The sequence below is a fragment of the Rhododendron vialii genome, chromosome 12a (genome assembly GCF_030253575.1).
Source record: "Rhododendron vialii isolate Sample 1 chromosome 12a, ASM3025357v1".
Taxonomy (NCBI): domain Eukaryota; kingdom Viridiplantae; phylum Streptophyta; class Magnoliopsida; order Ericales; family Ericaceae; genus Rhododendron; species Rhododendron vialii.
Window position 1 is genome coordinate 18,574,251 of NC_080568.1, and position 12,078 is coordinate 18,586,328.

The following is a 12,078-nucleotide window of genomic DNA, read 5'->3' on the forward strand; positions in this document are numbered from 1 at the left end:
TACATATAAGTTTTTGAAAATAATATGCAAAATCGCAGTGGACAGAGAGAGTACTATTATACTCCATTTGGTAATGGTCTTTAAATTTATGCTCAACTTTTACTCTGTACATACTACACAATCGTAATATTAGCGGAGGGAAACTCGTATAATTATTTGTCGCCGAAAATAGGAGAATTCCCCCGATTCAGGTCGACAAGGATCTCACAACAGAAAATGCCAGGTGGCAAATGGGCGCAAACTTGGGTGTGAACCGAGGTTTTCGTGGCTCTCCGTGAATATTGAGAACTTTTTCGGAATATTTGCTGTTTAGGTGCCGTTGAGGCAAATAAGTCCCAACCAATGGACTAGTTTTCATAGAATTCTAAAATTATGAAACGGATAAAAGTATTTCGTAATACTCTGCATGGAAAAAGACCATGTAAAAAGACTAATATACCCACAAATATTTGAAACTCTAAATGCCTCGGTCATTTCAAAGCCAACGAAGCTGTTGCTTCTTCTCTTTCTCTCCCTACAAAGTCCTCTTAACCCAAACCCACCGTCCTTAACGGTTACGTTCAGATCTATGCTCCGACGAATTCATCGGTAGCCGGGAAAACACCCACATGGGCACAACAACCATGGGACAACCTGTAAAGAATTGTGGAGAAGGGTTTGGGGTTCTCGTTTCTCACTTCCGATGGCTTCTGCGATCTCTGGTAAAGATTTTGATTCCGGTTTTCCTCCTTTGGGGTTAAGCTGCTCTACTTCCGCTACGAAATTAGGGTTTTCTACATCGCCTATTCCGACTTTGCTGAAACGTGATAATCTGGTTTTGATCAAGATCAAGAGCTTTGATCCGTGGAAAAGATGGTCGTGACTTGTGCTGGAGAGAGAGAAAGAAGAGAGCTTGAGAGGAACGGAGAGTGGATGTGAGGAAGTAATTAACATTGCTTCTTCGTTTTCCTTTTTTACTTCTGTGTGATTATGGGTTCAGGAAAGCTATGGCAATGGAGGTGTCTGGATTCTGAGAGAGTAGAGAGGGAATGAACACCATTGTGGATTCAGGAAAGCTAGGGCTGGTGGGATTTTGGATTAGGGGTATTTTTGTCTTGATAAATTAAGAATACCATGTCTTTGGGAATTAATGTTCTCCTTCCCGTGACTTGTGAATTTCAAAAAGTACTCCATCTGTCGGGACTTATTTGCCCCTAGCACCCACAGAACGGCAATGCCCCCCAAGTTTTTCAGAGTGCCGGTGGGTACGAAGTGATTTCCGCTCGGTGCATCCATACCATCTATTTCGGTTTTGAATGACTTGAATTTGAAAAAAGAAAAAGGAGAGAGAAAGAGGAGAGAGGTGGGGTGTGCCATCTATTTCGGTTCTGAACGGCTCGAATTTGAAAAAAGAAAAAGAAGAGAGAAAGAGGAGAGAGATGGGGTGACAGGAGAGAGAATGATTCAATATGAACCGTTCAATATACTTTTGAATGGCCTGAATAGGCCAAGCGGGCAACACGGCACGCAGCATGGCACGGCTGCGTGGTACCCACCCGGTACCCAAAAAATTTGGTGGAGTCGTTCACTATTAACCACATGTTTTTTTTTTGATCCGCTATTAACCAAATGTTCCTTCTGCATTTTTTTTTTTTTTTTGATCAGTGTTCCTTCTGCATTTTCATTGCCACACACTCTCTCTCTATCCGTGTGTGTGTGTGTGTGTTCTGTGTGTGTAAAATTCTTGCAGGAAAGGAAGGATAGAGAATGCCAGGCCTAAGAGCCCCTTCTGATTATTCCAAAGAACCCTCTCGTCATCCAAGCCTCCTTATCAATTCCAAGGCAAGTTTTATTATTCCTTCACCTCCGAACACCATCTGCATGTCTTCTAATTTGTAATTTCTCCCACGCACCTAAATCATTTACTACTACTACTTAATTTATAATTCACTCTATCGTGGTATTTTTCTTTTCACACCTTAGATTAGATAGATGTAATTAAAATGGGAATTGGGATATTAATTAATGAAAAATGTACTAGCTATTCTAGATTTTGGATTCTACTACTAATCAATAAGACCACTAGGAAAAACTCAAATCTGGACATCATGTTTTTCACTTCAAATTGAGTGGTGGATTATTCCTGCGTCATAATACATATGCCTCGCCATTTGAGTGGTAAATTCGTGCCGAATGGTTGTGTTTATGTTTTCGGTATTACAATCCCAATTTTTAGAACGAGCTACCCCTGAAGAGACCACGGTCACCAAACAAAGTTTGGACCTCAATTTCCCAGAGCTCATTAGTGGCGTAGCCAGGAATATGTATTACTGGGACACTATGAAATAAGAACTTTGATGATAGCCAACTCCGACAACCACATACCCACAAGTTGGTGGTCGTTGGTGATGTGACGATTGCTTTCTTCTTGTAGCATGAGAAACCAAGGAAAGTTACAAGCTTATTTGAGTGTTACTATATTATTTACCCATCTAAAAAGTAGGTGAACATTACTCAAATTTGCATAGTCCACCTTTGGTTTTCACATAGATAATAAATATTCATTTGTAGGGCTTGATTTTTAAACAATTCAAGCAAAAAAATTAGTTGATCCCTGTATGTGTAAGTATTTGGTCAAATAACAAGTGTCTTGCTTTAGAATTTTGGTTCATAATCTTGCCAAAATAATTGTATAATTTGATCAAGCACTTACCAATTTGCAATGATATAAGCTTTTGGAGGAATGATAAAAAGTTTAAGACTTACAAAATAAACAAATTAGATAATTGAGGTGGAACTGGTTTGTACCGCAAATGAAGTAGGTAATGTCCATCCTTTTTTTGGTTTAGTGAACAAAATTATATCCTTGCATGTGAGCGTATTTGTGTGATCCAAGAATTATCTAAATAATGATAAATTGATATGAGTTCATCAGCGGTTTTAACATATATATTGATGTTAACAGGTTTTTTCCTCAAAAATATATGAATAAATCACTTAACTTCTCTTTGATTGATGAAATTTCTGTACATAATGGAAATTATTTTTCTCCATGTGCATATTCAACAACTAACAATAAGGCTTAATAGCAATATAGCTTATCAACTAGAGTCCTAAATGTGTACATATATGTGCAAGTACTTAAATAAATAAAAAATTGGTCTAAAGTTCACTAAAGGTTTTTGGACCAAGTCTCACTCCACTAACATTTTGAGCAAGGGTTAGGATCCATTAATTGTAATTCTAAAGAGTGGTTCACTTCTTTTTTTAATCAGATATCCTCACATGTATTGATTTATTTACCCTTTCATATTAAATTTACAATTAATTAGCTTCTCTCGCCATATCATCTAAAGTGTGATTTACTTTGGAAAGCTAAGTTTACCTGTTTATTATTTGGACAGATATAGGAGATAAATTTTGCAAAAGTAAGCTTACGTGTTAGTTATTTGAACAGATATAGTGACAAAATGAACATAGATAAGTTTATCTTTTCATTATTTTTGATAGATACGATAAATTTTGCAAATATAAGTTTATCTATTAACTACTTTGAACAGATGACGAGATAATCTTATTACATATATTAGATTATAAATATATGTACGTTGTTTTGTCATTTTTGGCAGATGCATAGATAAACTTGGCAAAGTTAGTTTTTTTTTTTTTTTTTAAAACATTTCATAAGATAAGTTTATTTTTTTTTCAAAAATTCAATCAGAAAATTTATACTGTATATGTTCATAAATTTTAAGATGAGCATATCTGTCTGAAAATGCACCAGCTGGCATTTGTTTTTTTTGCTTTAAAAAAATAGAAAGATAAAATATGGTCGGAGGTGGTGTTTATAAGAGGTGGTCAGAGGTTTCTGGATATGTTGGTTGGAGGTCACCAGAGGTGGTCACTGGTTAGAGGTAGTAGAAGGTGGTCGGATGTCACAGGAGTTGGTGGTCAAAGGTCGCCAATTGGGGAAACTTATCGGAGCTAGTTGCCGGAGGTGTTGGTCATAGGAGGTCGTTGGTAGGAGGCGGTTGCCGCGGGGGGGGGGGGGGGGGGGGGGGGGGGGGGGGGGGGGTTCATTGGTCCCTGTTGTTGGTAGTTGCAGGCGATCATTGGAGGTGGAACCCAGTTTTTGGTTGAAGGAGGTCGCCGGAGGTGGTGTCCGAAAGTGGTAGCCTACAATTAGAGGCGGTGATAATAGCCTACAAATATATTTGTTGATAGCTATTGCTACCAACAAAAATACTCCTTTTGAATAATAAAAATAGATGGGGCCCCGTGTTGCAAGTTCACCTAAGGTCTCCAAATGTATAGAGCCAAACCTGAAAATAGTGTTGCATGTACATTTAGTCCAATAGCTTATAAATTGATTTGTGTTTGCAGTAAACTCATAACCAAAGAACAGATACTTGTGTAAGATATAATTCCATAGTTTGGCTGTTTGGGTTGGCAGTAAGTTGTATGATTAGCATTCAAGATTAATTAGTTTAAGGTTCAAAATAATGTTGAAGTGTGCTCAAAGTTAATATCAAAGAGTGTTCATAGATTAAATAATAGACTAACCTTAATAATTAGACATGTTAGCTATCTAGAAGACCAGTTCTTAAAATAATGAGGTGTTCATTCGCTTAGGGTGGAGCTACCAAACCATGTAAATACTCTTCTTTTGTGGTTTCTACAAAATCTTACCATGACTTTATTCTTATCTGTAGGAACCCTTCAACGCTGAGCCCCCTCGTACGACCTTGATTTCCTCTTATGTAACTCCGGTGGATTTCTTCTACAAGAGAAACCATGGGCCAGTTCCAGTTGTTGATGACATTGAGAGGTTACTGTTCCTACCTCCAAATCTCCACAGAATCCACCTTTTTACTAACTATCATAACTTGTTTGGCAGAGCAGCTACCGGCTATCTATTGGTGGTTTGGTGGAAAAGCTGATGGAACTCTCTTTGGCCGATGTCAAGTAAGATTTACAACTAGCATAAACTCTGAAGTAGACTGAAAGTATCAGAGGCTTTTTTTTTTTTTTTTTTTGAACAGCAAAAAAATGACAATTATCGTTCTATGAAACAGGAAGCTACCAAAATACAATGTGATGTCAACCTTACAAGTATGTTTCTTTGTACTTGATTTTGTTGTTAGTTTGAATAGGGTCATTTATTTAGTACAAGCAGTATAACGTCTGTTTGCCAATTCAATTTGAATGGTTTGTTGGTTCTTCCTCATTTTTAAGCTAAGCAGTGTGCAGGTAATAGAAGGACTGCAATGAGTAAAACAAAAGCAGTGAAAGGTGTTGGCTGGGATGTGTCTGCGATTGGAAATGGTTTCCCCCCCCCCCACCCTCTATTCGTATGGTTTCACAATGAGTTTTAGATGTTCTCTTTTGTACTTTGCCTTATTCTTAGTTTTTTCTGGCAAATCTTGTTTTCTTGATTGCTGGCTTCAGCCATTTGGAGTGGAGCTAAACTGGTTGATGTCCTTGAACTTGTGGGAATTACTAAATTGTCGAGAACCACATCTTTTGGCGGAAGGCACGTAGAATTCGTAAGCGTTGATATGTGCAAGGTGAACATCTATTATCTGTTTAATCTATTCTCATAGGAGATAGTGTTTGTTGGACTATATTCCTCATGAACTGGTTTTTCCCACCTTTTGATGTCATTATTAGGAGGAGCATGGAGGTCCATATAAGGCATCAATTCCATTGATTCACGCAACAAACTCTGAAGCTGATGTTTTACTTGCATATGAGATGAACGGAAAGGTATGTTGGACTGTTAGTGCCTTCAATTCCTGAAGGACCTCCATGTATTCCTTATTGATTCTACACGTTAAGCTAGAAAGCATGTACTACTTCTTTCTCAATGGCAGAAACAAAATGTACATCCTCTAAATTCCTTGAATCCTTTTTCTCTGCATTCCATGCTTTTGGAAAAATCAATTCAATGAGTGCAGCTTAGGGAGTACTAACTTGATTCAACACCAACTTGATTTCTAAATGTCCAGTGTACAGCTTAGGGAGTACTATCACTTGTTGTCCATGTTTTTACGTTTCTAAAAGAAAATATGACTCGGGTTTCTGTTCTGAAGCCTCTGAACAGGGATCATGGATATCCACTTCGTGTGATTGTCCCTGGTGTTATTGGTGCCCGCTCTGTTAAATGGCTGGATTCAATCAATATAATGCCACAAGAATGTCAGGTTTGTTTTTGGACTTAATCTCTAACATTTTTTTATGTCAGTCTATATTATTTTTTGCACGTGTAACAGGGCTTTTTCATGCAAAGGGACTACAAGATGTTTCCTCCCTGGGTTAACTGGGAAAATATCGACTGGTCTACCCGAAGGCCACAAATGGATTTTCCAGTCCAGGTTTGTTAACTGTATTGGAAATGAATAGTTCATGTTGGGAGGACCATAAGCATTTTCCATCAAAGAACCACGAAATTGTTGTTTGACTTGCACAACATCTTTGACTGGCTTCGCAGAGTGTGATCTGTTCGCTGGAGGATGTCAACACAATGCAACCTGGAAAGGTATGTTGAATTTTGACTTCCTTGATTTTCGTTGAGCCCAAGACGAAAATTTAAAGTCCCGCTTTCCCTTTAGTGGAATAATAGTGAATCAGTGATGATGAACTTCATCTTCCTCTTCTTCATCCTCGTATACAGATAACAGTTCAGGGATATGCAGTATCCGGGGGTGGGTGTGGCATTGAAAGAGTAGATGTATCGTTTGACGGCGGCAAAACATGGGTGGAAGCATCCAGATACCAAAAGAGTGGAATTCCATATGTTTCTGATGATGATGCAGAGACTGATAAATGGGCCTGGGTGCTCTTTGAGGTCGCAGGTGATGTTTCCCAGAACACGGAGATAGTTGCCAAAGCGGTAAGTGGTTGCTAGACTTTGTCCACATAACCATATAACTTCATTTGGTAACGATTGGTACTTGGTCTGTCAAAGCTAAACTCAAATGCAAGAACCTTGGGAATTGTTTTGGGACTCATTTTTGTTACCATTTCGTTTCCTATTTTCTGTTTTGTTTCAATTGTTTTCGTAAAGTCGATAAGCAAAACACATTTTAGAGCTGTTTTATATCAAAAGAATGGTAACCTCTTACAAATTTTCCGAATCTTTTTTTATTTCATTTCAAAACGAGTATTCAATATTTCCCTGAGCCTTGCCAGCCCCTTGGTGATTTCCCTCCCTCCCCACCGGCAACCTCTTCCGGCCCACCAGACCCTCTTATATTTCCTGCTTTTTATAAGGTTACAATAATAAACTTAAAAGGGCTACCAAACGCATTCTCTTGTGTTCTTTTTTTTTTTCTTTAGACTTTCTTGTTTACTTTGTTGATGCATCATCTATCTTACCTATAACTGTGAGCAGGTTGACTCTGCAGCAAATGTCCAACCTGAAAATGTTGCAGTGATATGGAACCTAAGAGGGATACTCAACACTTCATGGCATCGGGTCCAACTTCACGTCAAACCCACATAGATGGTAAAAGGAACATGATTTTGCCTCGGCTGATAATTCCATATTTTTCTATTGATTGGTGAATGATTAGGTTGGACCCTCTGAAGGGGGAATACCATAGCTACCAAACATCATGTATATCTCTTTCTGTAATGATGTGCCAATGTTATTGTATGTACGAATGTGCCCCAAGAAAATTGCAGTGAATTAGTAGGATGGAAAATTCTACAATAACAAGTGAGTGAATGTGGATTAAAAGGTACACAGGATTATGTGTTTTCCTTGTCTTCTTGTGTGCTTATTGTCAGCTCACTGGACTGACAATAGAAAGACCGATTCAGCTCAATTGAATGTCGGTAAGAGTTTGATCAAGTCAATTATTTTTTGGCCCTTGTGAATTCAAGGACAAAAAGTAACCCTCAAAAACATGCTTCAAACAAAAAGAATCCAACAAAGTTAACTATCTCAAGAATATGCTCTCCATTTACATATGGGATAACTTCAATTTTTGCCTTTGATATTGGACTCTTTCCTTTTGTTTTATTCGCCGTTTATGTTATTCTACTTTGTGGCGAATTATGTTTTGTTAATATTGCTCTCAAGACTTTTACTTTGAGAGTCATTCCTTTGGTTTTTCTAATTACCAATATTTTTGCAGGAATTGCCATGCATCGTCATCCATAGCTTTCAGTGTTCGAAGATACTATTAGAAATTAGTCAAGCTAATTTTGTCCATAGCAATAAAAAGTCTTTTTTGGGTTATCGGGATTCTATATTCCTTGTAGGTCAACAAAATGTAATCAGATGGTGTGTACGTAGTTGTTGTTCGCTTATTTTGGCAATCTGATATTCTGATTAACGGAGGATTGGAACTTGCTTTTCAAGCCAATCCCCAGATCTAATTGGTAAATTTGATTCCTTTCATAATTTCAATTTCACTCGCCTTCAGGGAAAAGAAATCAAGAATAGGTCGACTTCTGCAAGATTGCCTACATCTAGCATTAGTTTACATTTATAGTTTTATTTATATGTCAAATGCAATACTAATGGTGACATTATCTTTGTTTTGCACTATGTTTTTTTTAACGTTGACTGCAAGATCAGAAGATCATTGTGCAAAGGAAGTCTCTCGCTCGGCGAATTGATTGGGCCTCGAGTTCAAAGGTAATGATAAGTACTATCTTTGTTTTGCAAATGGAATACACGCAGACAATTATTCAAGGATTTTTTGGTGAAGAGGAGGTCCGTATTGACAATGATAATCATAGTATGATCCTAGATTAACTTAGTCTTGATGATTATGGGGGGTTTTTGAGTGAAGAAGAGGTCCATGCATGTTTGATAAGTGTGTAAGGCCTTTTGGGATGGATTGCTAATCCTATGGGGTCATTAATACTTTGTTTGATTGCACAAAGGAGGGGAGGATTAGTAATCACAAGGGATTAGCAATCCCACAACACACTTAACCTAAGATTCACAATACCATGTTGGACTAGGTATTAGTAATCCTATCCCATGGTTTCTAATGCCAAATTACCTCATTGCCCATGCTATTTTTTATAATTGGATGTCTAGAGTCACCGCACTGCACAGCCATTGCACGCCTATTGGGCCCACTCCGGGCTCCACAAAAATATAGAAAAATATTCATAAATTTCAAAGCAATATTTTATAGGACCCTGTAAAAAAATCATCTCCAACGGATATCGGTAAGTATGTTTACTAAATTCACAGTCGTGCGGTGGTCATGTGGTGCGGCGGTCGTATCATTGTTGTTTCGATAACGTATCTTCTTCTTAATCAAGCAAACCACAACTAAAATAATATTGTTTGATGAAAAAAAGAAAAAAAAATCTGGAACAATTAATGAATTCTATTTTAATTGTATGGTTGAGGGTCATTGAGGAAATTATGGTCGTAATCCAATCTCATCTAGACTTTTAAACAAAAAATGGCCTACAAAGAAAAGAAAAAAAAAAGTGAAACAATTTTCTCGTACTTAGTTTTAAAGAGAAAGAATAGAAAATAATATGCAATATGAGAAGAAAAAAGAAAAGAAAAGGGCAGGTTAAAGTAATGAAAATAATACCAGATTTTTGGATTAATAATTTTTAAATTTTATTCTTTGTTTGTTTCTCCATATTTTATTTAAAGATGGAGCATTTTTATAATAATCGGGTATTTTTTATAACCCTTGTTTGTGGGTAAAAATGGAAATATATACTTTCAATCCAATCCTATCCTATGTAAAACAAACATGCAAATAACAATCATCTCTACTAATCCCGTGCAAAACAAACATGAATCTCATCTCATTACCAATTCCAATTCTAATCCCATCTCATTACTAATCCCACCACATCTTACTCACTTATCAAACGAGGCCTTAATAGTAGGAAAAAGATTTTGTCCCTCCATTTTTTGTTAACGACACTCCCCTACAAGCGTATTTTTGCACAAAAAATATAATTGCAAGAGAGTGACGTTAACAAAAAAAGGGAATGGTAAAATCAACAGCCTAATAGAAGATCATAAGAACCACTACAAAGGGTTAGGCCCTCAAATAGCCAACATCCAAAGCGTCCTCCAAAACAAAAGAGTAGTGCTATTGGTACCGACGGTACCATAGGGAAAATGTACCGACGGCCACCGGACGGCCGTCTCCGGCCACCGGACGGCCGATCCGAGCCGTCCAAAAATTTTAAAAAATAAAACCGAGTGGGCCTACGCGGGAATCAATGGCATCCGAGGTGTGTAGAGTACTTGATCCGAGCACCCCTTTTTCGTGTATATACACGTATATACAAATATACACGAAAAATGGGTGCTCGGATCAAGTACCCTACACACCTCGGATGCCATTGATTCTCGCGTAGGCCCACTCGATTTTATTTTTTAAAATTTTTGGACGGCTCGGATCGGCCGTCCGGTGGCCGGAGACGGCCGTCCGGCGGCCGTCGGTACATTTTCCCTATGGTACCCGTCGGTACCAATAGGATTTCTGAAAACAAAATGTCTCGCAGAGGAGACTTAACTATCTTGATCTATATATGTAGGAATGGCGGAATGTGTGAATGGTGGGGTACAACGTGATCACAGGTGAAGGAAGACTCTTCGCTTGTCTAGTCTTAATAAGGTTCTTTATTAATGTTTGGGTCCAACGACCAGTTCTGAATGTCTCCACCGAGTAACCTAGCTTTCCGAGTGGCTCTTCACGGGAGCGATCAGTTGCAGGGATCACATTATGACTCACTAACGATATTATTTATTGGCATTGGGGACTTTATAAGACAATTTTATTTTTTAGCTTAAGTTTTGGAGATGATTGCTTAATTGGATTTTATTTGTTTTTTGGTAGATTTGGTGAATGATTTTTGAATTCTTTACACACAAATTTGTTTGATGTCAATTTACATTACCTTCGAGGACTTGTATTCGTCCCGTACATAACACGGATCTCATCAGGGACGGACTCAAAGGGGGTCACACGGGGCACATGCCCACACTCGAACGCGTGTTTCCATTCGAAATTAAAATATTTTTTTTTATAAATTAGCATAATTATAAAAATGTGCTGATATATAAACATACACACTTTCATATATTTCGAAAATACACATATAGAATTAGTTTTATGCCTGAATTTTATTATATGAGAGATACATTTATAGTTGTTACTTTAGGAGCTGTTTGTCTGTTTGGAGCCATTTTTTCTTGATTTTCTTCATTTTAACCGTTTGGGAGAAATATTTCAAATTAAGTCATTAACAAAAAAGCTCGATCATTCTATAACTTATCAATATTCATTTAAACCATACTTTAAAATGTTGTCTGAGATTTTGTACTTATTTTTACCTAATTTAACTTAAAGTATGTGTTATAGACTTTTGTAGTTGGTAATGTATGCCTTAATTTTGTACAAACTTACTGTGGTTGACAAAAAAAAAAACTTTTTTATATTATGATTAACAGGTGTCTTTACCATGCTATGCTATATTCCTGAATCCGGCCCTATTGCAGAGAGAAAAGAGAAACACTTCTATCATTTGAGTATATTTTTGGTTTGCGGAGGACCTGGGTTAGGCATAACCATATGTCATCTGACAAGAGCTTTACAGTCTTTCAAGTTTGACGTTTTCTGTGGATCAAAAAAAAAAGAAGAAAAGTTTGAGGTTTTCTGTTTTTAATCGTTCTTCAAAATATCTCTCATTTTGATATTGTATTATTAAGGCTTTTCCGGAAAAAAAAAAAAAAAACCAATACTGCCACAAATGTCAGCGAACCCAACAAATTTAAAAGCTGATTCCAGAGGAACCTTTACTCAGGAGAAATTTTTCGGTGCCGGATGTCCCACATGGTACCCGTTCAGCATATTTGAGCCGTCAAATATACTTTTAGTCGGTTTGAATTGAAACTCTCTCTTCTCCCACCTTAACACTTTTTCACTTCTTTTTCTCTCTTCAAATCTAAATAGTCCAAAAACGCAATGAACGACTCATATATGTCGAACGAGCACCACGTGGGATCCACTTGTCACTGAAATTTTTTCCCTTACGTAGAAAGACCAATAATATACGATTAGAAAATGATGGGTAGTAAAGCGGATTGGTTGCTTT

The 12,078-nt window shown here is 37.4% G+C and overlaps 1 protein-coding gene across 6 annotated transcripts in view; it reads left to right on the top strand.

Moving 5' to 3' along the window:
* The first annotated feature begins 1,662 nt into the window (after positions 1-1,662).
* LOC131310062 (sulfite oxidase-like) overlaps positions 1,663-12,078 on the top strand; it is an 87,033-nt gene continuing 76,617 nt past the window's right edge. The window contains exons 1-13 of one of the 6 annotated variants that reach the window (XM_058336860.1): positions 1,663-1,821; positions 4,692-4,807; positions 4,882-4,944; positions 5,055-5,091; positions 5,223-5,304; positions 5,428-5,546; positions 5,650-5,745; positions 6,072-6,182; positions 6,252-6,353; positions 6,470-6,517; positions 6,653-6,871; positions 7,373-7,486; positions 8,121-8,445. In XM_058336860.1, coding sequence (XP_058192843.1) covers positions 1,747-1,821; positions 4,692-4,807; positions 4,882-4,944; positions 5,055-5,091; positions 5,223-5,304; positions 5,428-5,546; positions 5,650-5,745; positions 6,072-6,182; positions 6,252-6,353; positions 6,470-6,517; positions 6,653-6,871; positions 7,373-7,483 — 1,179 coding nt within the window. In that variant the 5' untranslated portion in view covers positions 1,663-1,746 and the 3' untranslated portion in view covers positions 7,484-7,486; positions 8,121-8,445. Of the gene's footprint in view, positions 1,822-4,691; positions 4,808-4,876; positions 4,945-5,054; positions 5,092-5,222; positions 5,305-5,427; positions 5,547-5,649; positions 5,746-6,071; positions 6,183-6,251; positions 6,354-6,469; positions 6,518-6,652; positions 6,872-7,372; positions 7,738-8,120; positions 8,446-8,566; positions 8,586-12,078 lie in introns of those variants that run through there. The other 5 variants (XM_058336861.1, XR_009195104.1, XM_058336859.1 and 2 more) reach the window with 5 other exon arrangements.